The sequence below is a fragment of the Schistocerca serialis genome, chromosome 2 (assembly GCF_023864345.2).
Source record: "Schistocerca serialis cubense isolate TAMUIC-IGC-003099 chromosome 2, iqSchSeri2.2, whole genome shotgun sequence".
Taxonomy (NCBI): domain Eukaryota; kingdom Metazoa; phylum Arthropoda; class Insecta; order Orthoptera; family Acrididae; genus Schistocerca; species Schistocerca serialis.
The window spans coordinates 894,789,273-894,816,039 of record NC_064639.1 but is presented as its reverse complement, the minus strand read 5'-3'; the positions used below and the strand labels follow the sequence as shown (position 1 = coordinate 894,816,039).

Sequence of the window (26,767 nt, the reverse complement as noted above, 5' to 3'; positions counted from 1 at the left end):
GTTCCTGGTTTAGATTCTATCATTTTCCCCGCGACGACGTTGGCAATGAATCTCTTTAGTCCGTCTTAATTCAGATGGTTGCGGGACTTCGGCTGCTTGTATACAATGTTGAATCAAACATCTTCAGCCGTTTAAATTTCCAGTTGTTATTTTATTTGAGCAACCAGTTTCAGCGCTACATTACGCCATCTTCAAAGCCCCTTCACCGACGTGTTGGAAGAATCCTACCTTTGGTCCAGTCAAAATACGGGCCAGCATTCAGTGACTGGCATCCGTAGATTTCTTCTTAACACAACGATCCCTTCGACCTTCACTTGCCGACTGTTGAGGATCTGCTGAAGTGTAGGTAGTAGACAAAAAATTGAAACGTTTGTTGATAGACTCAGTGGAAGGAATTTTACTGGTCAAGTACAAATTCAAGGGTGTGAAGAATTTTATAGCTATGTTCTTCAAAATAACAATTCAGTTATTTCCTAAGTAGTAAATCCTGTTGAAAAAGGAAACACCACTGGGAAAGAATGAAAATCACATGAGGGTAATTGCATTGTGTTATACAATTAAATACCGTTGTTTAATGTTACAGCAGATTTTCAGTGTGTTATTTACCGCTCATTCTATAGTAAATTATCATGCCTTTTTTTAAGAAATACGCTTCTTTTTGTGAAACACTGTCCTACTTTTGATAATTTTGGAAGTGGTAACGCCGAATGCACTGCTACGCTTACATAATATGAGAACGGGTCGCAAGGCTGGTTTTACCCGCGAAGAAACGGGCTCTTCGTGTTCGTAGCAGTGAACGTGACGAGTCGTCGAGCTTAGCCAAGACTGATACGTTACGAACCTCCACATGTACCTGGTTTGGTAAAAACGATTCAGTGTGTGAACGCGTCTTTCACAGTTTCCTTTTTTCCTCAAAGTGAATCGACGTCCGTCTGTCTTTGCGCAACGAGGTATTAATGGCTCGCGCCTGAGCGGAGCCGTTCTGCCGGCTCAGAATGGCCGCCTTATCTGCTGGGACGGCGCGCTTTGGCGGGTTCTCATCAGGACGCGTTGCTGCGCCCTTTGTGCCCCCGCGCACGCCGCCGGCCGAGCGGTAAATGCACTCTACACAGATACTTCTGCGCCGGGAAAGGTTTTTCGTTCAGATCAGCCATCGCAGATTTTGCCCCCGTCTCGGGTGAGTAATTTGTGGGTCATGAGTTCTTTAATGAGCGAGCTAGCCTTTAACGAACAGACGGCGCGATTAGCGGGCGTCCTTGGCCGCAGGAGACAAAGCCCGCGGTAATTAGGAGCTCTAACGTACAGCACGCACACGCATAGGCCGCGCGCCGCTTTTTGCGTCCGACGCTGGGAGGGGGCTCCCAACGATCCCGTGTCGGCTGTCAGTCTGAGTCAAGTACCGTGTCGCAGTTTCACGCTCGTCTGCGACACTCATTGACAGCTGGGCGCCTCTCAGGTACGAGCTTTTATAGCCCGTGCTGCCTTCCCTGGAACTTTGCAAAATAACGGACAACCTTCTCCTAATGGGTAATAGTCTTTCCCGTGGAAGACCGTGGCATACATTTTGTGAGTTAACGAACACTTTGCTCTCATTTAAGTATATGGCCGAAAGAGTCAGCCTTCAGGGATTGTGAAACGAATCCTGTCATCCAGGACCGCGTGCTACAAAGGGCGCAGATTCACCACGAGATGGGGAAACTCACAGGCGTCTATTGTCTGTGGAGGCCTAAGCGCTGTAGTGTGCAGGTGAGAGACGAGAACCAACGTCATAGGGAAACCCAGGGAACCAGAGCACTGTTAAATATGACGGACTTACGATCGGCCATGAAGGGAAACATTTATGAAACCTATTTAGTTCTGTAGTAATTCAGGGAATCTAGCCACAGTAATTTTAATTTGCTATCCTCCATAAATTTTCATGGTGATCCCAATAAAACTTGAATATTGATCATATCTATAATAGTTTAGGATTTACTGTTAGAATGAAATTAAGAAGTTTTGTAACAAAGACCTGAATGCTAAAATCTGAACGCTTTGGTCGATCTTAACGATCGACATATCATATAGAAGCGCATCATTAAAATGACAAACGTTGTAAATATCAACTCTGTAACTTCATTTGTTTAAAAGATATAGTAAATTTAAATTATCAGTATTTACAGTTAAGCAGCAGATCATAATTTCCTCCACACAAAACACATTGAACGATGACAGCATGACACCCTATTGAATCATTAGGTAATAGAATATTTGTTGTAAAGTTTAGTGCATAATAGTTACTTTGTTCTTTATTTATTTATCAGAAAGCACGTTGGTGCAAGGCTACTAGCTGTGGCATTCAAAGCTAAGAAGAAAATTGTATTGGTTTTATGTAAAAGAATTTAACGTTTATTATGTAATGGATATTATTGTTAATTTATTTATAACGTGACAGTGGTCAAGCTTTGATTATTTAAATATGTTAAAATGTGAAATAATGTAGAATAAGCTGTAGCCAATCAGATGGACGGCTTCAGGAAAGGGAACTTCCCTACTCAGTTCAGCAAGGATATTCGGCGCGCGGGAGTCGCGGCCGGGGTCAAGCAGAGGGAGTGCCGGTGCAGACGCGAAAGCGGACAGTTCGGCTGGAGACACCAAAGTTCGGATTGAGACGCGAAAGCGGACAGTCAATCTTTATGCAGCTAGGAAGTGAAACGACTTAGAAAATTTCGCGTTGTGTGGTATCGCGGGACTTTGTCTCTTAGCGGTGAGCAGCCGCCGCCTGGTGTGAACTTTTCGCGAAGATAACGAGGTGGAATATTAGACTTGTATTTCGCGATGAGATTGTGATTGATAGAACTGTGTCAAGTAGATATGCGCTCGAGTGTAACACTAACTCTAAATGCGACCACTTTCGCTATTAGTTTGCTTTCTGAATAAACATTATTCCAGCCAAATCGCAACTGCGTGGCCTACATCATCTATGGGTCGTTAATCTCGTTGTTCCCGATATTATTATTACTGTTATTATATGTTATATTAACTTTGTATTTCGCAAACTTGCCACGTTTCTCACCTTAATGAGAGGTGGTAACTACCTTTTTTAATCCATGTTTCTAAAATGAAGTGTGTATTTATACACCTGCCCTCAGCAAAAGACAAAATATTTTCCTGGTGTTGGTTACTCAGAACTTTTCGACTCGTATGTACCCTTCTCTGTGGGCACCGATTTCTTTTTCTGTGAAGATATCGTACGATTAGAGTAGCAACAGACATTAGTTGCTGGTCAAAAGTAGTATATATGCCACAAGTTTTGGTTTTTCAATTTTTCTTACCGTAATGCACCTCATCTGCGACTTAACGTAAAGGTTATAAGGTGCTGAAAGCGTTGCATTTGTATCGTAAACTTCTGTCTGTCTTGGTGTGTGTGTGTGTGTGTGTGTGTGTGTGTGTGTGTGTGTGTGTGAGAGAGAGAGAGAGAGAGAGAGAGAGAGAGAGAGAGAGAGAATCACACTTTAAAAATACAGAAATAATTTTACCAGCTGTTAGGCCTGTTCACATCAAAATGTCATAGACCTATTTTATGTTTTCAAGCAGAGTAACTTTATTCCTCAAAGTCTGACACCTCCTTAATAATAACCTAACCTGGTGGTTGCAATACCATTTCAAACACACCTAGCACCCTCCCTCCCCCCCCCCCCCCCCTCCCTCTTCCTCACGCCCCACCAACAAATTGAAAACGCTCGACTTCCAGGTCATTCTCCACATTTTCCTGTAATCTGAGCGTCGTAAAATCATTTCTGAGACGTATGGAAGGGCGGTCCAACAGCGTCCAGCACAAATGCCGAAAGCTTACTATGGAAAACGGCACTTTCAGTCGAACTTCTGGTGCTTAGATCTTATTGACACTTAAAAAAACTGTATGAAAAACAAGCTTACAGACTTCAGTTTCGTCGGGAAATGGTACAGTATCGTGCCGTCCTACTGCGTCTGTCGATTTTTAATGTCTGAGCCGTTGGGACTGTCTTTTCACTATACAGAGCGCTGTTTGCTGAATGGTCCATAGTATTTGATAGCGGGTTGAACCTGTGTCTTCATATAGTGAGAAAAAATATCGCTTGTATTGTTCATAGCCCACTGGGTGCTGTGCTGTGGGATAACATTTCTATTTTTCTTGTGAGACATTCGGCTACCACTTTCAGTACTCTTCATAAGCTGCGACTAAGCGCATAGTCATTATTCACGATTTTCTTCACTGCTGACAGGTGTCGTCAGAGCGCGTATCATCTTAAGTAAATGAAGTCCTTCGGTGATCTCATTGCCAGTTAGTGCACCCTTTCAAGCCACTTGCAACGCACAGCTCTTCAGACGTTTGCCACTTTCACTGGCTAGAAATTGCACTACATTTAGCTACTACGCCGTGAGAACTGATTCAAACACGATTTTCGGACGCCGCATTTGCTATGTTCCTGATGATGTAGGTTGTTCTACCTCGGATGGTACTTCTAACAGTCTTTAATCTTAGTTAGAAAGTTTCTGAACCATGTAGGAAAACGGCATGCATTAAGTGGCCAGCAGAGTCGTTAATGACAGCGCAGTTTTCGCGCGTCGCCATTAGGACTGATGTGGTACCCTTCCGGAACTCAGCTAGTTAATGCCATTCACTACTGAAACTATCTTGCAGAGATTTCAGTTACTAACTGTAACCTATTGCTCTCCGTAGAATTTATTCGCACATCTCTCCACATCGTCATTCCTCATAAGTTGTATGCGAACTAAATGTCGAAATTATTGTTCTCGCACTATTGGCCAAAATTCTTAATGTGAGCTACATCATTCCAGTTTAATTAGGTTCCTGGTTTCACTTCATCCCGTAAAGGCCACAACAAGAATAATCTTCAGAACGGTAACTGGAACAAGGTCTTAATCCCACCCAGCTCCGAGATGTTCTCACTACAGCGGAACAATTGCTTCTTCTTAAATGTTTAGCGATGCTGCTAACAGGAATTAAGATTTCTTCCTTTTTCTGTCGAGAACAGTGTGGCAAGCTACCTTTGTTGTCGGTGTTTTTACACATTATACTGCAGGGCTTCCCAACCTGTGGTCCGCGGACCCCTTAGGGGTCCGCCGGCTCTTTCTAGGGGGTCCACGGTCGCCCTTCACCAAATCGTGTCAAATAATGAGTAAAAGTATTGAATAAAAATGTGAAAATCAAATTCATCACTTTTTTTTTCTTGTGAAAAACATGTGTACTTTTACTTCAGGTCGTATCTCCAAGCAGTCTTTGCGGTTCCTAAGTGAGAACGTACACACAGTTTCGTGCCGGAGAATGCGGCTTCTCTGATGGACTGTTTAGCAACAATACGGGGGTCGTTTGTGCGTCGGCTCACGGCGCTAGATGCGCTGAAACCTTTTACGCATGCGCGGAGCGAGCTTTGTCGACCAATCACAGCGCTCGCTGGCACGTATGCGGCCCCAGCCATCATTAAATGTTAAACTTGCCTTGTCAGTGCACTACTTGTTTCATAAGTCGATTTTTGACCAGTTTATTACTTCTAACATGGACCGGTGGCTGAAGTCAGGATCATTGAAGAAGGCTGCAGTTTCTCCATCGCCTTCACAACAAGGGAAGTTTCCAGTTGAAATGAATGAGGAGGGAGGACGATCAAAGGAAGACTTCACATACATTTGAACATTTTTCTTCGGATTTCACGAACACCATCCCCCCCCCCCCCCCCCCCCCCCCCACACACACACACACGACTGTTACGAAATATGCATGCTCCTTACATAACAGTAGCTAAATAGTGGAAGTGAACAGACCATAAGCGACAGCTTGTCAACAGCGAACAGTTTGGACGTGACGTTGATTGTTCTTGGAGGAAGACAGGTCCATCGTATGAAATTTCAGTTACCAAGTAATTTTAATCAGGCTATAGTGTGTTGAATAAAGGGAGTAAATCCACTAGTAAGTGTCTGGATACAGTGAGAATTCCAATTGGATCGTTAATTTCAGGTTGTTTTCATTCATCTCTAAACCAAAGACTATTGATACTTCGGGGGGAAGGGGGTGGGGTCATTGGGAACATGGCACCTGCATTAAGAAGCTTTCAGTTCCTATGGGTTTCGCTCTGAAATTTGAAGTTACTGTGCTCTTGACTGACTAGGGGTCCGCCATGGATTATCGACTGAAGAAGGGGTCCGTCAGCTGAAAAGGTTGGGAAGCCCTGCATTATATTAAAGGAATATACAGTAGCACGTTATATGTCGTCGAAATGTATACTGTACCATTGAAATACTTGTTAGAAAATATTTCACACGATTCTCAGATTATTTGCAACGCAAGAGAAGGTGTACTGGTAGTAAGAAAGCGATGCAGCTTGAGAAAAGATCTTTCTTGATAGCCAAGGAGCATTTAGTTTCAAAAAAATGCTGTCGTTAGGAGGGCGCAAGTTTCTATTATTCCATTAGATCTAGACTCTGTATACTTCTATCAGTTCGTGTGTGTGTGTGTGTGTGTGTGTGTGTGTGTGTGTGTGTGAATACAGCATAACTCTGTACCTAGTTTATCGACTTGACAAAGAATGTTGTATAATAAACATTGGAGTGGTTTCACGCTGCTTTTGATTTTATTTGCTTTAATAACTATTATACTTAACTGTTCTGATTCGAATGGGTTATGTATTTATTAGGTGTTGTAGGCCTCAGAGAACCATTCCGAAGTATTTACTTTCGACGCAGTGTCTGTGAAACAAAGATTTGTTTGAACTTCCCAGACAGATCGTAAATGAGTCAGTGACCATGAACATTATGTTCCCGACAATGACGAAGCATTAGAGACTGAGCAGAAAATCGGATGTGGTACGGTACAGGAGTGCTGATAACCTCGCGGTTGCGCGCCCGCGAATTCCTTCCACGGTTGATGCAAGACATTCACCTGAAGCGATTTTAGTGAAATTACAGAAAACTTAAAGCTAAACGACCGGTCGCCGGATTTCCCTTTTTTTCCCGAATGCTCCCGATGTGTACCGACAAAGTCAGCCATCGGTACCTCAGATTCGCACTTCAGAAAGTCACAGCTGCTTGTCCACATTGAAATCCTTTGCGTAGAGCTTGGAAAAGTGACAAAGAAACTGCCGACATCAAATGAGTAACATATAGTTTTGCAGCTGGACAGTCTTTTACAGGTTACTTGCAGGAAAACTTTGGTTCCGTATAGAAGTGCCTCACTTTGTTTTATTTTAACAGAAAAATAGTTTCAGTGCAAACTTTCTAAGATAGAAAGCAAAGGCAAATAAATGCGGCACCTGACACAAACCAGCTTAACAGCTTATCCATCCAAGCTGCTCACAAATGTAACACACAGAAGAATGGGAAAGAAAATGGACGATCTGTTTGACTTTAGGAAAGATAAACACACCAGATAGAATGTTTGGACGCTGCACTTAATAATGGAGGACTCGACCAAAATAAGACACTTGATAAGGATATATAGACTTACAAAATGAGTTAGACAACATAAAATGGTGCAGCATGTTTGAAATCCTCAGTGGAATATGTGTAAACTACAGGGGAAGGCGGATAAAATACGTATAACATACACAATAACCAAGAGGGGACAGTAGATGTTGTTGTCTGCTGTGAAAGTAAAGAAAAATTACAGGGCTTCTTGATAGAATGGAGTCTTCCGAGCGCAGAATATGGTTTGAGACGCAGAATACGGTTTGAGACTAGAACAAAGAAAGAAGAAAGTGATGAGGAATAAGTGGAATCAGAATCGTGATCGAAGTTGGGGAGCGCATAGTAGACGAAGTGAAGGAGTTCTCTATCTTGGAAGCAAAATAACGCATGACTGACGAAGCAGAGTAGCACAGGCACTGAGGTCATTACTCGTTAAAAGAAGTATACTAGCTTTAATTGAGGAAGAAGATCCTGAAAATTTTCGTCTGTAGCACAACATTCTACTAAATTGAGTTATGGGCTGTGTGAACATTGGAAAATAAGAGAATTGAAGAGTTTATGATGTGGTGTCACAGAAAGATGCTGGAACTGAAGTGTAGAGATACCATAAGAAATGAAGAATCGGTGGGGAAAGGGTTGAGTCGAAAATAACTACTGGAGAGGGAGGGGGGGGGGGAGAGAGAGAGAGAGAGAGAGAGAGAGAGAGAGAGAGAGAGAGTAATAGGAAGTTTGTTTAGGCATCAGGGAATAACTTCCATGTTAGTTGAGGGGAGCCGTGGAGGGTACGGGAAGACAGAGCTTGCAGTCCATCCAATAAATAATAATCGAGGAAGTTGGGTATTGTGATACTGTTCGATGAAGAGGTTGGCGTAGTAGAGGAAGTCATGGGGAGAAAGGGGACATAAAACCAATCAGGAAATTGATGGGCAAAGGAAAAGTGTGTCACAACGGGAATTACAAGCACTCTTCTGCGAAGGCGAGTCCAGTATCTCAACCAGGGTGTCATGTAGCTCTGTCAGTGTTCGTCGAATTATACTTCGAGAAAAAAGTACTTAATGCATTCGTGTGCCCACCTTATTGTGATGCTGCAACTATAAAAATGTAAACAAATGTGGGGAGTGTAACATTCAAAACGTAGTTTTATCGCAGTCGAACGGCGAATACAAACTCTAAGAGAGCTTTTGGATACAAAAGTGTTTTAAGAATAATTTTCTGTCATTGATGGAGAAATCGGACACCATCGCATAAATGTCTCTTCCCATTTTGAAGACGACAACACCGTATAATATCGTTATTAGCTTGCAGTTTCGAGGAGCTGGAGCACATATATCAGGGAGGTTAAGAAAAATAAACGATGGATAAATTGTTACTGTCAAATGTGTTGGTACCGTCGAGCACATACGGCCGAGCTGCAGATGTGGACCTATCGCCCCAAACTAGCGCTACGGTCGCAGGTTCGAATCCTGCCTCGGACATGGATGTGTGTGATGTCCTTAGGTTAGTTAGGTTTAAGTAGTTCTAAGTTCTAGGGGACTGATGACCACAGATGTTAAGTCCCATAGTGCTCAGAGCCATTTTTGAACCCAAACTAGCGCCGGAGGCGTACCCGAATTTGGCAGTGGAAGGATACGTGGACATGTGTGGGCATACGTAGAGAAGGAGAGCGCAATAAATGGACGGTTGCATCCCGTCCACATTAGTTTCTGTGCGTTTTCAGAAGTTTTGTAGAGTAAGAGCCCTGTTCAGTCGAAGTGGTAGTAGTTTTAATGAATGTTGTAATTTCTATAGTGATGGCTTCTGATTAGGTAATTAAGAGTTGGTGATTCGTAGTAGTAGAGACCCACCTCACTATATATTTATATATGTGTATGTGAGGGGAAAAGTAAGGGAATTTTATAATTTCAAAAATAATCACTATATCTATTAATACATTTATCCCCCTGTGAGATAAACACGGCCAATGCCTTAATGCAAAAATGTTTGCTGTTGCCTGCGGAACCATACTTCGGGCACATCTCTTCGTCCGAAGCTAATGGGCGAGCCCACATATTGCCACTACGCTGCAGACGTTCCACTGGAAAGCCCTTGCACATTCTCTGTAGAGTTTCGATTTCACCCCACGCTGTTTCCACATTCTTGGCGTCCTGAAAAAAAGACATTCGTGGCCATCGATTTGCTTCGGACAAAGAGGTGCTCGTCTGGTACAATCATGGTTCCGTAGGGAACCACATACCTTTTCCCGTGAAGGCACTGACTGCATTGTTTCACAGGTCGATAAATGTATTAACTGTTATGGCGATTACTTTTGATAAAATAGCTTACTCACTTTGTTCATATCAGTCTCTCTTTTTTTTTTTCTTCATTTGACTGCCAGTTATAGGGTTGAGAGTAACCACCGCATTAAGATCAGTAAAGAATTAGTGTTAGTGTTAAACGTCCCATTTGTGGCTCGCAGTTAATGGACGCTCTGTTGGAACGCCACACTGCTAGTCAGTTTTTTGTGGTGCCCAGCACAGGCTACCGCGTCAGACAAAATAAAAGTCGCGCGCTGTTCGCCTTATCGGCCGCGCGCTGTCCCGATGCGCCGATTTATTCCCGCCGCGGTCGCCTACGCGGGTCAGTTTTTCTCGCGAGGCGCCGCTGTCGCCGGCGGGCCGCATCTGGCGGGCTTCCTGGCGGCGGCCGGCGCCGCCACCGCCACAGCCGCCGCCGCCAGCGCCGCCCCCCACCCGCGCCTCCCTCCGCCACCGCTGCCGCAGCCAGCCCTCTCGCTCCCACTTCAAACACGCGACGCCGCTATCTGTCTCTCTCTGGCGCGGCGCGGCGGCACAGGGGCTTTCTCTTTGTGCCGTGCCGCATCGGTTACATCAAAGGCCTTTACGCGCACACACACAGAGGCGCGCTGGCGCGGCGCCGCGCACACAGGCGCAGCGCTCACACACACGCCGGCGGTACATAAAACCCGAGGCACACATACAGAGGCGCGCCGCCGCTTTGATCCGGCCCGACTTCTCTTTTCGCTTTGTACGTCTGTGCATTGCGCCCCGGCCCCGGCACGGCCCGGGCGCGCCGGCTGCCTGGCTGGCTGGCGGGTTTTAGTAGTATGCAGAGAGAGCGAGCTCAGTTGTGGAGCGGCCGCTGCGCTCGCCGGTCGCTGCTGCCGCTGCAGCCGCTGCCGCCGCCATGGCGGACGCCGACAAGCCGCGAGTGTCGCCCGCTAGCGCTGCTGCCGCCGACGCCGCGCCGGGCCACGACGTGGGCGAGGCGGACGTGGAGCGCGCGCTTTTCCGCTGGCTGGAACGCTACCGCAGGCGGCACGCCGCGGCCGCGGGCTCTGCCCCGGTGGGCGTGGCCGAGCTGCGCCGCAAGGCGCTCGCCCTGGCTCGCCGCCTGGGCGCTCCGACTGCGCTCGCCGCACAGCTCACGCGCGCCTGGGTGCGCCGCTGGCAGGCCCGCTACGGCGTCGCCGATGCCGACGCAGAGCCGGAGCCCGAGCCCGAACCCGAATCGGAGCAGCACCCCCAGCCGGAGCCACAGCTAGGGACCGAACCCGATCCCGATCTCGACCGCGATCTGGAGGGTGCTACCAGCGCTAGCTCGCCCCCGTCCTTTCCCGATACCGATGCGGCCTCCAATATCGTCGACCGGGACGCGTGTGTCCGGCCGCCACCTCCGCCGCTCCTGTTGGACTACACCGACGAACAGGTGTACGTGGCAGTCGCGCTGGAAATGCGAGTGGGCTCCCTGCCCGACCGAGCTCTCTGGACGTCGGGAGCGGCGGGAGACCGCGTGTGGGTTCTGGGGGCCTCTGATCGCACGGGACGCCATCGGACGCGGTTGCTGGTGATCGGGCGCCACTGGCGGCCGCCCTGCCTCGCGCACGTCAACATGCTCAGCCAGCCCGTCGTCTACGCCGGCGGCGGCTCGGGGGTCCTCACGCCGGACCTGTTCGCGTGGTGGTTCCGGCGAGAGTTCTGCCCCGCCGCCTCGGCCGTCCACGGCGCGAGGGGCGCCGTCCTGGTTCCGGGCAGCGCCGTGGCCGCACTCGTGCGCGCCTCGGGCGAGCTGAGCTCGGACGACGGCAGCGTCCGCCTGCTGGCGCCTGGCGGCCCGGCCGTCGACACGGCCGCCGTATCCGTGGAGCTGCGCGCGCGCTACGCCCAGTCGCTGCTCTACTGCATGACGGCGGATGCCGGCGACGCCGAGGCGGCCGAGCACTGGCTGCGCCGCTGGACGCTGCTCGACGCGTTCCCGCTGCTGCACCGCGCCTGGCTGTCCGTGCGCGGCGACGCCTTCCAGCGCTGCTGGATGGCGGCCGGCGCCGCACCTCCGGAGCCCGACCGCCTGCTGCTGCTGGAGCTGCAGTGGGCGGCGCACGACCGAGGACTCGAGGTCGCCGACGCGGACCTCGCCGCCTGGGCTCGAGCCGAGGACCTGGACGCTGAAGACCGCGAGCCCGAGCCGGCCGTCAAGGCGGAGCCGCCGGATGATGCCGAGGACGCAGGAGGGAACTTGCGGTCCGCCCCTGCGACTGCGGCGGCGCCAGCCTCGGCCCCGACGGCGGCCGAGGCGGCGAGCGCGCTGACCACGGCGCTGCGCTGGATGGAGAGCCAGCCGCTGGAGCCGGCCAGCCTGCTGCTCGTCAGGGACGTGCTGCTCGTCGCCCGCCAGGCACGTTGTGCGCATGCGCGGACGCGCCGCCGCGCCGGTCGTCGGCCGGGACCATTCACGGCCCGCGCCGCGCCCACTGCGCCCCCGCGCTCGATACTCGGAGGGCGCTGCTCATTCAGGGCAACTAGCCGTTACTTAGCTGCGCCCTACGAGCTCTTTGTCGGGTTTGAGTTGTCGGTGCCTGCGGAAAAAAGGTCGGTGCACCTGCCGGATACAGACGGTTTGCTGTTTCGAAATGGGAAATTCCGCAGCATGTGCGCCGCAACTCCCGCTAACAGTTGCCGTGCTAGGAAGCCGAGAGCCCTGTGAAATCCTCTATTTTCACTTGCTCGTGTCTGTAAACAAGTTGTCCATCAGCGAAATCGCACTTGTGCCCTTATATTACCAACTGCTACAAGTCAAATCTTCTGACACACATGTCATACATAATTGTTCCCTCTGCTTGTTTTAAGCAGTTTGTGTCTTCAGCTGAAGACTTCCCGTAGATTTAGGTAGTGAACAGATCCTACAAATTATTCCTGTATCTTAAATGTTGCGTTCTATTTTCTCCGTTCTTATTTTTCTTTGCGGTATACTATATATGTATAAATATTTGGGCTTTGCATATTACCGCCACCTATTGGGTTCTTGAGACTTTCGCAAGATTTAGATGCAATATGTTCACTTTCGGTATGTTCCCGCATTGTTTGACAATATATTTTCGTGTTATTCGTTCATATCCAGTAAAAGGGTTCCGCTCCTTTTACAATAAAACAAAACACTTAGCCTTTCATGATTTCAAACAGTGTGTGCACTACATCTAATATTCATTTGTTTCTTTGTGTACTGCAGTCAGCGGAGTGGTTATTTACAGGCATTCTGGGGCTGTAGTTTTCTGTCAAATGAGACTGATTGTGTATATATCTATCGAAGCAGCGTTTCCGACATTTGAGATAAGCTTTCCTTTCGGGCAACGAATATTTCAATATAATAAAATAAGTCGATACTTTAGTTTTTGAACTGATTGCGCCTGCCACCTTTGAAGCACCTACTGTGAAACATTAGAATACAGAGATATAATATCTTACAGATGTGCGATTGATGCCTTACTCGATTTATTTTCATAATTCGCAACAAATCTACAGCTTTTCTCAAGTCCTAATTCATATAAGTTCTGTCATGTAAGTTCAGTACACCGTGTCTAACCTGCATTAGGAAAAGTGTTCCCAGTTAGACTGTGCGTTTCTTTTTGGGTGACCACAATTCCAAACTGCACTATTTCAACATCTCCATACATGTATACAATGCAGAATCCATTTCCTGGTTGTTGTGGAGGATCTGGAGTCTGTCTGCTTCATTATTTACAATCAAACTGAAACCAGTTTTTCAGCTTTGTGCGTGACATCATGTGAAGTTGCTATCAAACGAATTGCGTGTCGCTATTTAAATTTTAATTATTTGATTTATTAATATATATGACGTGCATAAAGCAGCGATCATACAAAGTGGGAGTCATAAACGTCATATTTCTCTATTTTTTCTGGATTTTCATGCTTAACTTACAGTTAAAAAACTGAACGTATATACTGGCTACAAAGTTGATTTGAATGTGCGTGTTTTTTTTAATTACATTGTGGAAGTTACACCTACAGAAATTTAGGCAACTACAGCATACGCAGATATAACAAAGAAAGAAAAAAATGGTACTTGAAGTACAGTATATCGTTACTAATTTGAATAAGATACGAGAAAGGAAGGAAAACAGAATAATAGTGTAGAAGAGACCTTGCCCTTCCTTACTCATTTCGCCGTTGGTGGAGTGGAGTGGAGTGGAAGTCTCCTGTTCCTCTCAATGGGACCTTGCCAACCGCCTTTTCGTTCGTAAGTTAATCCCAGTCTTTTGTCTTACGACTTTTCGAAGTTGTGAGTATTGTTCTTCTAAGCTCTAACGTACTTAGGCGTAGTATTTATTTTAAGATGTAAATATTGAACCGCAATCTGAAAATGTCGTGATCCTACAAAATTTGAGACATTAGTTACAATTTGGCTTCGGCATTAACACACATTTGAAACGTGTTTGAAGCGAGCCCTAAGATCCAACGCCACAACTAACTACAGTGAAGTATTAAAGATACATAGATTCGAACAAACTGATCTGATAGAGAACGTCACAGATTCAGGTTACCTGCCCCGCCGGTTGTGAGACTGCCGTAGCAGGACATTAGGTCACCTCGCACGTCGGCAGATAGCTTTTCTTGTTAGAGTAGTGACTTCTCGACATCTAATTCTAGAAAGCAAGTACTGAAAGCGATATACCCAGTCACAATTAATGGATTCCCGCATGTCATGTATCGCATATAGTTAGACTCGTGAAATTTCGTAATACCTACATCCACATGCAGACTCCTAAGAGCACCGGACAGTGTACGGCAAGAGGATAGTGTGGAAAGCTGATTGACATTTCTTTCTGTTCAACTCAAAACAGTAGGCAGGGAAGGCTTGTATGCCTCTGTATGAGCTAAGCTGTTTTCCCATTAACTTGTTTACACAAGTTGGGCGAGTAGATTCTTGACCGAACAAGGTGACAAAGTGTTGGAAAGGAAGGACAGTGGTAGAAATTGTTAGACGGCTACGGAGATTTAGCATTTGCTTTATTTCGCTAATCACTTGTCGGTACGGTTCTTTTGAAAGGGGACGGTCGACTTCCTTCCCCATCCTCATTCATTCCGATTCTGAGGACCTCGTCGCCGACGGAACGCTAAAAACCGACCGAGCTAATAACTGTCTGTCACTAAACTTTAGTAGCGTTACGAGAAAAGATCGCAAACGAGTACCACTCGGGACTGGACAGTAGAAGCGTTCTGTACGCGGTCTTCTTTGTAGATACATTACATTATGGCAGAATTGTGCCGTCGCCTTGTAGTCTGCCACTTAATCGTCACTAGAAGTAGCCTTATTGCTCTTATAGATGTTCAGTCAACGCGAGTGAGCGAAGTAGCACAGCGTCAATAAGTTTGAGAAGGAATGTAATGTTTTTGGTTTGGTAACGAGAACCTGTTTGCTTGTGTTGCAGGCGAGCAAGATGGGCCTGGCGCCGACGCACCCGGGCGCCACGCTGCCCTTCTTCTGCCATAACGGGGAGCACCTGACGCAGCCGCCCCCGGCCCACATGGGCATCCCGCCGTACCAGCTGGACGGGAAGGGGGCGGGCGCCATGGGTGAGTACTGGCGGGGGCTCGGGCTGGGCTTGGGGCTGGGACTCCGCGGGAGCGCCGCGGGGGCGCCGCCCGCCGCCTCCACCGCCGCCCCCGCCGCCCCCGCGCCAGCGCCCGCGCCCGCTCCCGCGCAGCTCAGTCCCGGCGACTGGAAGAAGCTGGCGCCGCTCTTGGCCGCATCAGGTTAGCCCGCGCAGGCTCACCGCCGGCCGGCCGAGCACCGGGCTCGCCTACCTGCCGCCGCCGCCGCCACCGCCGCCCGCTCCTGCCAGCCTCTCTCTCTCTCTCTCTCTCTCTCTCTCTCTCTCTCCTGCCATCTTATTTTCCACGACCTTTTCCTGGTAACACTACTGTTGTACCAGATGGACAGAAATTTCCACATTTATCAGTTATACCCTCTGTTGTAGTCATTGGATGTCTTATCAGCATTATCGAACAGTAAAATGTTTGGCCACAGAAACTCGTCTTTCCTTTTCATTTCAGAAAGATAGTGAGACTTTGGTACCAACATGGGTCTCCAACTTCCTTCGTAATCCGACGCTGTTGCGTAGCCCAACGAGGTTACGACCCCAGCGTTGTGACATCGATTCGCAACAACATTTTTGTTTCATTTGGTTCTCCCAGTCTGTTTATTTCTTGCCTCTGTGAGTTCCTCTAGTCATGAGACGACTGAGCTGTTAAGTCCGTCGTCATAATTACATATCGGAACTGACCAGTTTCGCCCAAACTGTTTGTGACCTGCTCGGGCCCCTGTCACGCAGCCTACACGGGCGCAGGCAGGAGCGGCGGCAGGCGGCGGCGCCAGCGGGCGGGGGTGCCCGGCCCGTGTTGCACAGACCACGCCACACGCTCACTCTACACAGGACACGGCGCCCTGGCACTGTCTCACTCACGCACACACCGACGCCTTCACTCGATGACCGTGCGTCTGCGCTCAGTTTGTCTATAGTGGCTCTATAAGCGAAATGATGGAAATTTGTTCGAATGCCCTCTTCTTATTTGTAACCTACGGTTATTATAATGACGATACGAGACCATCCATTTTTAATTCTGATCCTCCTCAAACATTTTTTTTTTACATAGCAGTGCTGTAGTCTTTTTTAAAAGACAGCGATTTTAATACTAATCTGACATACTTGTTTTTGGCCAACCGAGAAACGGTACAAATACCGAGTGAAATGGCGGTTTCATCTGCGATAGAAGCTTCTTTTCTTTGGGTGTTAACGTACTTGCGTTTTACCATAGCGCAAATCATTCTTGATTTGAAACGATAAAGGTACAGCAGTAACAGAAAATTCATACCAGTAAGCCTGGAAGTGGTATAGATGCATGAACGTCCATTGTCAGTGAAATCAAAGTACACTGACGTGCCAAAGAAACTGATACAGGCATGCTTATTCAAATACAGGGATATCTAAACAGGCAGAATACGGCGCTGCGGTCGCCAGCGCCTATATAAGATAACAAGTGTCTGGCTACAATGGCAGGTTATCAAGATTTAATTGAGTCTGAACGTCGTGTTATAGTCGGCGCACGAGCGATGGGACACAGCATCTCCGAGGTAACGATGAAGTGGGGATTTTCCCGTACGAGCATTTCACGAGTGTACCGTGAATATCAGTAAAACATCAAATTTCCGATGTCGCTGTGGTCCAAAAAGTTCCTGCAAGAACGGGACCAACGACGACTGAAGAGAATCGTTCAACCTGACAGAAGTGCAGCCCTTCCGCAAATTGCTGCAGATTTCAATGCTGTGCCATAACCAAGCGTCAGCATGCGAACCATTCAACGGAACATCATCGATATGAGCTTTGGGAGCCGAAGGCACACTCATGTACCCTTGATGACTGCAAGACACAAAGCTTTACGCCTCGTCTGGGCACGTCAACACCGACATTGGACTGCTGATGACTGGAAACGTGTTGCCTGGCCAGACGAGTCGCGTTTCAAATAGTATCGAGCAGATGGACGTGTACGGGTATGGAGACAACTTTATGAATCCATGCACCCTGCATGTCAGCAGCGGACTGTTCAAGCTGGTGGAGGCTGGGTAATTCCAGCAGGACAATGCGACACCCCACACGTCCAGAATTGCCTCAGAGAGGCTCCAGGAACACACTTCCGCTGGCCACCAAACTCCCCAGACATTAACATTATTGAGCATATCTGGGATGCCCTGCAACGCGCTGTTCAGAAAAGACCTTCACCCCCTCGTACTCCTATGGATTTATGGACAGTCATGCAGGATTCATGGTGTCAGTTCTCTCCAGCATTACTTCAGACATAATCGAGGCCATGCCACGTCGTGTTGCGGCACTTCTGCACGCTCGCGGGGCCTCTACACGATATTAGGCAGGATACCAGTTTCTTTGGCTCTTCAGTGTAATTGAGTAATTGCATTTATGGGGCAGATTCTTTTGGTGACCAGTGATTAACGCGTAAACTAAACTTCCCAAGGCAGAATCAGTCGTCAGAGACTTCGATTCTGTACACTGGGCATTGTGGACATCCAAAACCATCATTGACATAACAACGCAGATTCCAGACTAAATATCATTGTCTTCAATGTAGGAGAATCGCAGTTCCATTGTCTGACCACTTCGGAGCTCGGAATATAACATCTACGCGGAAGGCACAAAAAAGATGAAAAATTTGTAAAAACTGTTTAATGGCGAGCGAAGAGACAAGTGCTAATCTCAAGAGACATGAATGTGCCTTGTGCTAAAAGGCAACTGGCGTTGATCCCCTATCACAGACACACACGGACACGAGCACAAGCAAGCAACACGTAGTAATTGGGGTTGGTGGTGGTGGTGGTGACGCGAGCTGCAAGCGGTGGTGCGGTGGGGGCGGTGCACAGTAGTTAGTTTCACAGTAGATGCCATAGCTCTGTGTTGCCTGTGCCGCAGCGTGCTGCCTTCTCTTTCAGGTGTCGGCGTGCCCAGAGGCCTACAGCTTAAACTTTGTGCTTAATCTGCATGTACTCTTCTTTTTCAGATTCTACACGTGTGGAATGTTAAGGTTTTACCATTTGTATTTATAGATATCCAATTATTTTCGCTTAAATCATTAGGCTATTGACACATTGTTTCCTGAACCATCGTACGTTTGTACCAGTGCCTCTCATAGAATATCTTCGTTGATACATAATTCAACGGTGGGGCTGTAGAAATCAGTTCCATACGGTAACCTGAGCGGTACGTTAATCTTTTGTTATCTAAACGCAAAATGCGCTGTTCCAGGAGGTATCTAAAAAGGTACTTTACAATTGCATTATATTACTGTACCATAACAGAGTATCGTATACAAACGGCTTGAGAGTTGTGTGTTCATTAACTCCTCTTTTATGTCAGTATGTGATCCTTTACTGCATTTACGTTTCCAGCTCCAACTACACTCACCACAAGGTGTCTGCAATGGCGGTTGGTGTTTGACAAACAACTGACCTTACATCTAATGACGTAGGAGGCCTATCCGGTGTTGTGGCAATATTTTGACCAACGCATTTCCACAGCCGTCTTGTGGTGCTCCACCTTGTCCTGAAACCACAGACAGTTGCTGTTCAGCCAATTGTGGTGTGTTGGCTTCAGTATGTAAGGATGATTGATAAAATCATAATTTTTTTCTGAAACAAAGAATGGACCAGCAACGCCTTGAGACTATGAGGAGTGTTATATTTGTTTACTGTGCTGGACCCGAGAAAAATTTCGCAAAGTGCCACGGTGGTTAGGAAATCACAATTGTCATTGAATCGCTCAGTCACTTTCACAGTTAATTATCATCGTAAATTGTGGCATGTCATCGTGCTTCAGTTCTTGCAACAACTGCATTCGAAATGGTTACAACTATGTTGAATTTCCAGGGTGCACGTTCGTCATACGAACTTGGAGAAAGTCAGTCCGTTAAGACACTCGCCTGCTGAACGCCGGAAAGCCATCCATATGCGCTGTGTATGAGCTTCACTTGCTTGGAATGATACTCCACTTACTCACTACTTGCCTGCGTGGATCTGCTGCACCATCGCCGTATTTTATTTATTTATATTTTTCCTGTGGCATACCCATAACATATATGTGCGTTCTCTTCCACCTGAATCTCAATTTGGCTATCCTGATATCGTGTGAGGGACTAAATCCAAATTACTGAGCACTTGTAGTTTTTGAGTAGTGTTCTGGTTTACCGTGTTATCAGCTGCATTGCGTGGAGATGCCGTTTATTACATTTATTACTTTCAATTTCGGAAGAAAATGATTGTGTTTTAGATCACCTCAAAAACGATCTGACGATAAAAATGTTATCGCCAGGCGAAGACCTCCATTACTAGAAGCAACGGCGGTTGTGTAAATTACCGCGCTTGTAGCATTAGGAACTCGCGCCTACCGCGCTTGTAGCATTAGGAACTCGCGCCTAGGCGTCTTAAAATGAGCAACGTACAAACGATAAGGAGGTGTCTCCCGCATTATGTAAATTGTTTGAAACGTCGCTCGTTTAGTTCAACAAACAGACCATAGATTGGCGATGTATTAACTGAACTATCTTAACGGTAACCCGTGGTGTTCTCCACACAAAAACTTGCTGAAGTTTAACGTTAGTCTGAAGCGTTGAGTATAAAAACAGAGACTAATTCCGGAAAACTAATTATGTTTCACGACAAATCCAGCAATTAACGGAAAGGAACAGCTCTTGCCCTCCTCCTACAAATGAAGCATTGCACACATGGTCGTAAGTGGAAACTGCGGAAACTGGGCCTTACACGCCTTTACCTCTCAGGTACAGATTTATATTGACGATGTCCTTGAGTTCGTGCGAATATTCCCTTAGAAGGACCGATCAGTATCCACAAATGCTGTAGTGAGAGATTCGGAATTTGCCAGACCCTTTACATGTTATGATATAGGCAATCTTCGTCCGTTAAAGCTCATAGTTGTTCTTGTGGTCTCTAGTCCGAAGACTGGTTCGATGCACCTCTCCACATTACTCTGTCCTCCGGGTAACTACTAGAACCTAAATCATTCTGAATCTGCTTAACTGTATTCATCTCTTGGTCTCCCTCTACGATTTCTCTCTCTCTCCCCCCCCCCCCCCCCCCCAATTCTTCCCTCCAGTACTAAATTGGTGATCTCTTGATGTCTCAGAATGTGTCCTACCAACCGATCCCTTCTTTTATTCAAGTTGTGCCATAGATTCCTCTTCTCCCCAATTATATTCAGTACCTCCTCATTAGTTACGTGAGCTACCCAGCTAATCTTCAGAATTCTTCTGTACCTCCACATTTCAAAAGCTTCTATTCTCTTCTTGTCTAAACTCGTTATCATCCATGTATCACTTCCATACATGGCTACAATACAGACAAATACCTTCGGAAGAGAAAAAAAATTGGAAATTTGTGGTGAGGTGTTATGGGATCAAACTATTGAGGTGTCGGTCCCTAAGCTTACACACTACTTAATCTAACTTACGCTAAAGACGGCACACACACCCATGCCCGAGGAAGGACTCGAACTTCCTACGGAGAGAGCGGCGCGGACCGCGAAAAGACGCCTGATACCGTGCGGCTACCCCCCCCCCCCCCCCAAACCACGGCTTCGGAAGAGACCCCTGGCACTTAAAACTATAACCGATGTTAACAAATTTCTCCGCTTCAGAAACGCTTTTCTTGCCATTGGGAATCTACATTTTGTCCTCTTCCTCGGCCATCATCAGCTATTTTACTGTCCAAATAGCAAAACTACTCTACTACTTTTAGGCTCTTGGTTCCTTATCTAATTCCCGCAGCATCACTTGATTTAATTCGACTACATTCCATTCATTATCCTTGTTTTGGTTCTGTTGATGTTCATCTTATCTCTTTCTCTCAAAACGCTGTCCATTCCGCTCAACTGCTTTTCCAAGCCCTCCGCTGTCGCAGACAGAACTACAGTGTCATCGACAAACCTTGAAGATTTTCTTTTACCTGAACTTGACTCCAAATTTTTCTTTGGTTTCCTTACTGCTTGTTTAATGTACAGATTGAATAAGATCGGGGATAGGCTATAACTTTTTCCACCCCCTTTTCAGTTACTGCTTCCTTTTGATGCCTCTCGACTCTTATAATTGCGATCTGCTTTTTGTACAAGTTGTAAGCAGCCTTTCGCTCCCATATTTTACCTCTGCTTCCTTCAGAATTCAGTATTCTAGTCAACACTGTCAAAAGCTTCCTCCAAGTCTACAAACGTCGTAAACGTAGGTTTCCCCTTCCTCAACCTATCCTCTAAGAGAAGTCGTAGGATCAAAATTGCCTCGCGCGTTCCTACATTTCTCCGGAATCCAAACTGATTTTCTACGAGGTCGGCTTCTGCAAGTTTTTCCATTCTTATTGTGTAAAGAATTCGTGTTAGTATTTTGCAACAATGACTTATTAAACTGATAATTTGGTAATATTCAGACCTTTCAACACCTGCTTTCTTTAGAATTGGAATTATCACATCCTCTTTTCCGCCTGTCTCACATCTCAATGGTTTTGTCATGCCTGGCTCTCCCAATATTTATCAGTAGTTCTGACGGACGTAGGTCTTTCAGTGTTCTGTCAGATTTTTCTCGCGTTTGTCTCCCGTCTTATCTTGATGTACGTCCTCCTCCCTTTCTGTAATATTGTCTTCAACTTCATGTCTCTTGTACACACTAGCTCTTGATGTTCATACACCTGCTTCTCTTTTGTCCAAAGGCCTCTTTAATCTATCTGTATTTCTGCTAGTGAAATATGATCCAAAATCCTTACATTCTTCCTCTAGTCATGCTCCTTGCTTAGCCTTTTGCACTTACAGCCAATCGCATTTATTAGACGTTTCTATTCTCTTTCGCCTGCTTCAATTGCTGCATTTCTATATTTTGTCCTTTCTTCAATTAAAGCTCCTTAGCGTGCAAAAAAGGTGAAAGAATCTAGATCGAAGTATAGCCGGATACGTACCTAGAGGAGGTGGCATGACATGGCGGCCACTAACGTCTTACGAATAAACAGGTGCAAAATGTGTTATCTTTTCGCAGTGAAGTTTCGTGTTTGGCAAGTGTTAATCTTCCGTCGGCAGCAGGGGTAGTCCATGAGCCGATTCGGATTGCTGTTAACATCCTGGAATAGGAGACTGTAGTTCTCGGTGTGTGATATCTCGCTAATTTCAGAATCATTTTGTGAAAAGTAAAGGATATCCCGTAAAGAAAGCAACTTTTGCAGTACCCTCAATTTCTGTTGTAGTGAGTTAGTGGCACTGAACGTTGCACGATTTTTTTTTTCTTTTTCTTTTTAACAGAACGCCCCAGTGTGTTGCCATAGTGGAATATGGTGGATGTTACGCGGAGACTCTTCGTAAATTCAAGGAAATGTTTAGTCAACGTACTGCATCAGATAAGTCGACTGTGGTGAGACTGAGTGCTAAATTTGAGAAAACTGGTTCAGTTGTGACGTTAAACCGCGAGGTGATCCTCCTGTTCTCGTTCTGCGGAAAACATCGCCATCGTGAGTGATAACATTGCTGTTAAGTCCTGTGAAATCTATTCGCCGATGTTCACAATAGTTGGATATTCCCAAAATAAGCATGCAACGAATTCTGAAGGAAGATCGGCACATTTTTGGCCTGTAACACCCACCTGAAGCGAGAACTGAAGCCAAACGATTACGAAAAGCCGCGAGCATTTGCCCGTTGGATGCTTGCGAAACAAAGAACAGACAGCAGTGTCATCAAGAAAATAATGTGCACTGACGAGACCATAGGTGTCGGTAGTCTGGGTACAGGCTTTTTAGCCATTACAGAATTCTCACATATTTCTGCCAATGATTATCTCTGACGCTGCGGAACTCAACGGAAAATATTGTGACTTTAGCAGTCACTGTACAGTCTGAAATGGTGTCCTCAATCTTTTCCGTGTCTCTTACTCATACAGCCCTTATCGACCTGCTGATTACCTAGTGCGCGGATTCCGACGCCAATTTCCTATACGACGTAAACATGGCAGTTGAATACGCACCCGTCATCCAATTCCCACACGGATGCCATCTACATCTACGTGGATACTCTGCAAATCACACTCAAGTGCCTCGCAGTGAATTTATCGAACCACCTCCACCATAATTCTCTATTATTCCACTCTCGAACAGCGCGGAAAAAAAAAAAAAAAACGAACACCTATATCTTTCCGTGCGGGCTCTGATTTCCCTTATTTTGTTGTGATCGTTTCTCGCTATGTAGGTAGGCCTCAAAAAAATATTTTCGCACTCGGAGGAGAAGGTTGGTAATCGAAATTTCGTGAGAAGTTTCCGTCGCAACAAAAAACACCTTTGTTTTAATGATGTCCGCCCCGAAACCTGTATCACTCTATCCGCTATTTCTCAACAATACAAAACGTGCTACTCTTCTTTGAACTTCCTATATGTATTCCGTTAATCCCGTCTGGTAAGGATCTCGCACCTCGGAACAGTACTCCGAGAGAGAACGGACAAGAATAGTGTAAGCTGTCAATTACACCGGTCAATTTGAGGGTAGTTTTGGGAGATTTCCCACATCATCCAGTCAAATGCTGGTACCGGGTCAAACGTTTCCCAATCACCCCAAAAAATGTAGCTTTCAAACACATTTGATTCAACAACAGTTACGCCAGTCAACATCGAAAGTAAAAGCATAAAAGTAATGCAATAAAACCATTAACGTCATTAGATGTGAAGTTTCGTAACCAAACAAAATCTTATAGATGTCATAAATGTTGAGTAAGTGATTTTTTAAGTTCATTCCTTGTTTCTACTCTTTTTAGAACAGTGAAGTGGCATTTTTGTTGATTATTCCTAATGATATCTAACACGATTTTCTCAATCGTTCTGAATATTTGTATTTCAAATTTTTAATTTTAGATTCATCCTAACGTTATTGGAACATAATAGATTTTTGTGAATATTTTCTATCTATATTTCGTAACTCATTGATTACCTGGTATTAAACATAATGATATCATTTCAGATTGTTGAATAAATAGGTAGCGTCCATATTCACGTTAATAATATCAAAAGATTGAGATACTATTAAAATATCCGTATCTTCCAGGTATCAAAGTAATCTACATTAAAAGCCCTAACAAGAAACCCCTTGAGTGCGAGGTCGTAAGTTCAATCTTTAGTAAGGCCAATTGAAGGTTTTGTATTAACAATTACGATAGGAAAACTATTAGCTGATAATGACTCATCATGTGCTTTGGGAGGGCAATGAATATCCAGGAGGTGCATAGATCAACATTCCTAGGTGATGTATGTATTACACTTCACAAAATGGACATCGTCGACACTCAAGAAATGTTCAAAACAAACCATTAACTTGCACCAGGAACACCGTTTGAAAAATTGCGCGCCACAGTGATGAAAAAGGTTCGTGCCATCAGGATCGAAGACGAACTCATTGGGAGTTACAAACCATGCAGGACGATCAGCTAGGTAAATAGTCTTAAAGAATGCATATAAAATAATATTGGTGTAACGGGGTGATGGGAGCTGGTGGTACGTGATTGCACACAACCGAATGCAAAACAGTCTGTCGTGGAGCTTATCGTGAAACTGGCTATCCTTGAAGGCGTAGCTGCAGATTGTCCTATAATATGTTATAGAGGCACTGAAAAAACAAACATCCAGCGGCCGAATTTGTCCAGTGATTCCAGGTGGTGTGAATTGCAATGTTACAAACTTTTCAGGAGGTATAGTTGGCACTAAAGGAGTATAATTTTTAAACGCAGACAAGTAATGAAGCAAGAGAAAGTTATTTTGACCAGCTGTTTGTTAAATGCAGTGCTCACACAACAGTTGTAGTTCTCTTACGCCCATTTTTCCACTTTTGCTTGCCGTGACGTAAATATTCCCTAATGCCCTTACAAGATGACGCAGACGAGAAAGAATAGTAGGAGCAGAGCACCTCCAACTTCTCGCAGCACAATAAATAACTTTTCAGCCAATTTACCATCAAGATTAACAGTCGGCATAATTGTGTGTGAGTGCGTTAAGGCACTGGTGTTAGCTGACCGTGTTACAACTCTCTTGGTACCTCTAATTTCCAGGGTTCCTTTCATATGCTTTCATGCGCTTTGTTTGAAATTTCGTTACTTTACGACTTCCAGTTCTGTAGCACTATTCGAAGTTATGCAACCATCCACTGCTTCCCTTGAAATCACTGTAATCTATGTCGCGCACAACTTGATGCGATATGTATAACGTAGTAGGACACTATCATGCACGTCCTGTAAAATGTATGGAGCATCCTTGAAACGCGCAAACATCAGTTTTTGTAACAAGTGCCCCCTGTCCTCCGTTGAGTATCAGTAGTTTTTTTTGTGCACTGGACGATCATATTACTGCTGACTTATCCACTTATCCAAAATCTCTCTGCCCCCCCCCCTCTCTCTCTCTCTCTCTCTCTCTCTCTCTCTCTCTCTCTCTCTCTTTTAGTTCCCATTACTTGGACAACTGTTGTCCTTCACTACGTTTTACTGAACACGGGAATTGTGGCTCACTTTCCGACAAGAATGATGGACTACATGGCTCGGCACATGTTTCAGTATCACTTTTACTTGTTAAGCATGTATATTCATTATTGTACACCTCATGCACATTATCCGCACAGTCTAGCCCATACGACGCCACACATTCCAGTGACCCATCTTGCTGAAACGCTAATATTTTGTTCTGCCACTTCTTTCTGACTCTGCAATGTTTGCTATGTTCATCGTTGGTATTGCTCTGGTTTTTATCAACACCACCAGCACTGTAGCGAGTTCCTCGTCATCTAAGCAGTTGAACTACGCTCCATAGCCACATGCTGTGCTCACCATTGTATACCTCCAGTACCGTCCCCTGTCGCTGTTAGCAGTCAATATTGTGGTTGCGTGGTAGACAATTGTGGGGCGTCGAATGCCTTCAACATAATTGGCCCTTTGTGACCTCGCACTCAAGGGTTTCCTTGCAAGTGGATGTATATCAGTCGTTTGAGATACATTTAGTTTTGTGCATTTCCTGTCCAATTAGTGCTTGGGGTGCGACCCTTTTTTAGACTCAGCGAATCAGTTATATCTAAAATACCAATTTTAGAATCTTGGGTAAAATTTCTGCCAATGGGCGAGGCTCACTTTCTGTTGACTGGCTTCTTTAACAAGGAAAATTGGAGAAGTTGGGTCACAGAAAACCGTCGAGTAATTGTGGGTAAGTTGTTACGTCCTCGACAGTGACAGCAAAGTGTGACGTTTGGGCTGGGGGAGTAACTGTGCCATGCTTTTTCAAAGATGGTGCCGGAAATGCAGTGGACAACAAATTCTAACGCAATATGTTGCGAGAGTTTTTATGGTCTGAAGTAGACCGTGTGAATGTTGAAGAGGTTTTGTTTCAACAACATGCTACAACTTTCCGAATCGATTCAACCCAGTATATCGTTCCAAATAGATTCCAGTTGCCGGCCGCTGTGGCC

At 45.9% G+C, this 26,767-nt stretch overlaps 1 protein-coding gene across 1 annotated transcript in view; it reads left to right on the top strand.

Annotated features, from left to right (window-relative positions):
* The first annotated feature begins 995 nt into the window (after nucleotides 1-995).
* The window catches only part of LOC126456504 (uncharacterized), a 152,474-nt gene continuing 126,702 nt past the window's right edge, over nucleotides 996-26,767 (top strand). The window contains exons 1-4 of the mRNA XM_050092253.1: nucleotides 996-1,093; nucleotides 10,662-10,922; nucleotides 11,037-12,111; nucleotides 15,164-15,488. Of these exons, the coding sequence (XP_049948210.1) occupies nucleotides 996-1,093; nucleotides 10,662-10,922; nucleotides 11,037-12,111; nucleotides 15,164-15,488 (1,759 nt within the window). The remainder of the gene's footprint in view (nucleotides 1,094-10,661; nucleotides 10,923-11,036; nucleotides 12,112-15,163; nucleotides 15,489-26,767) is intronic.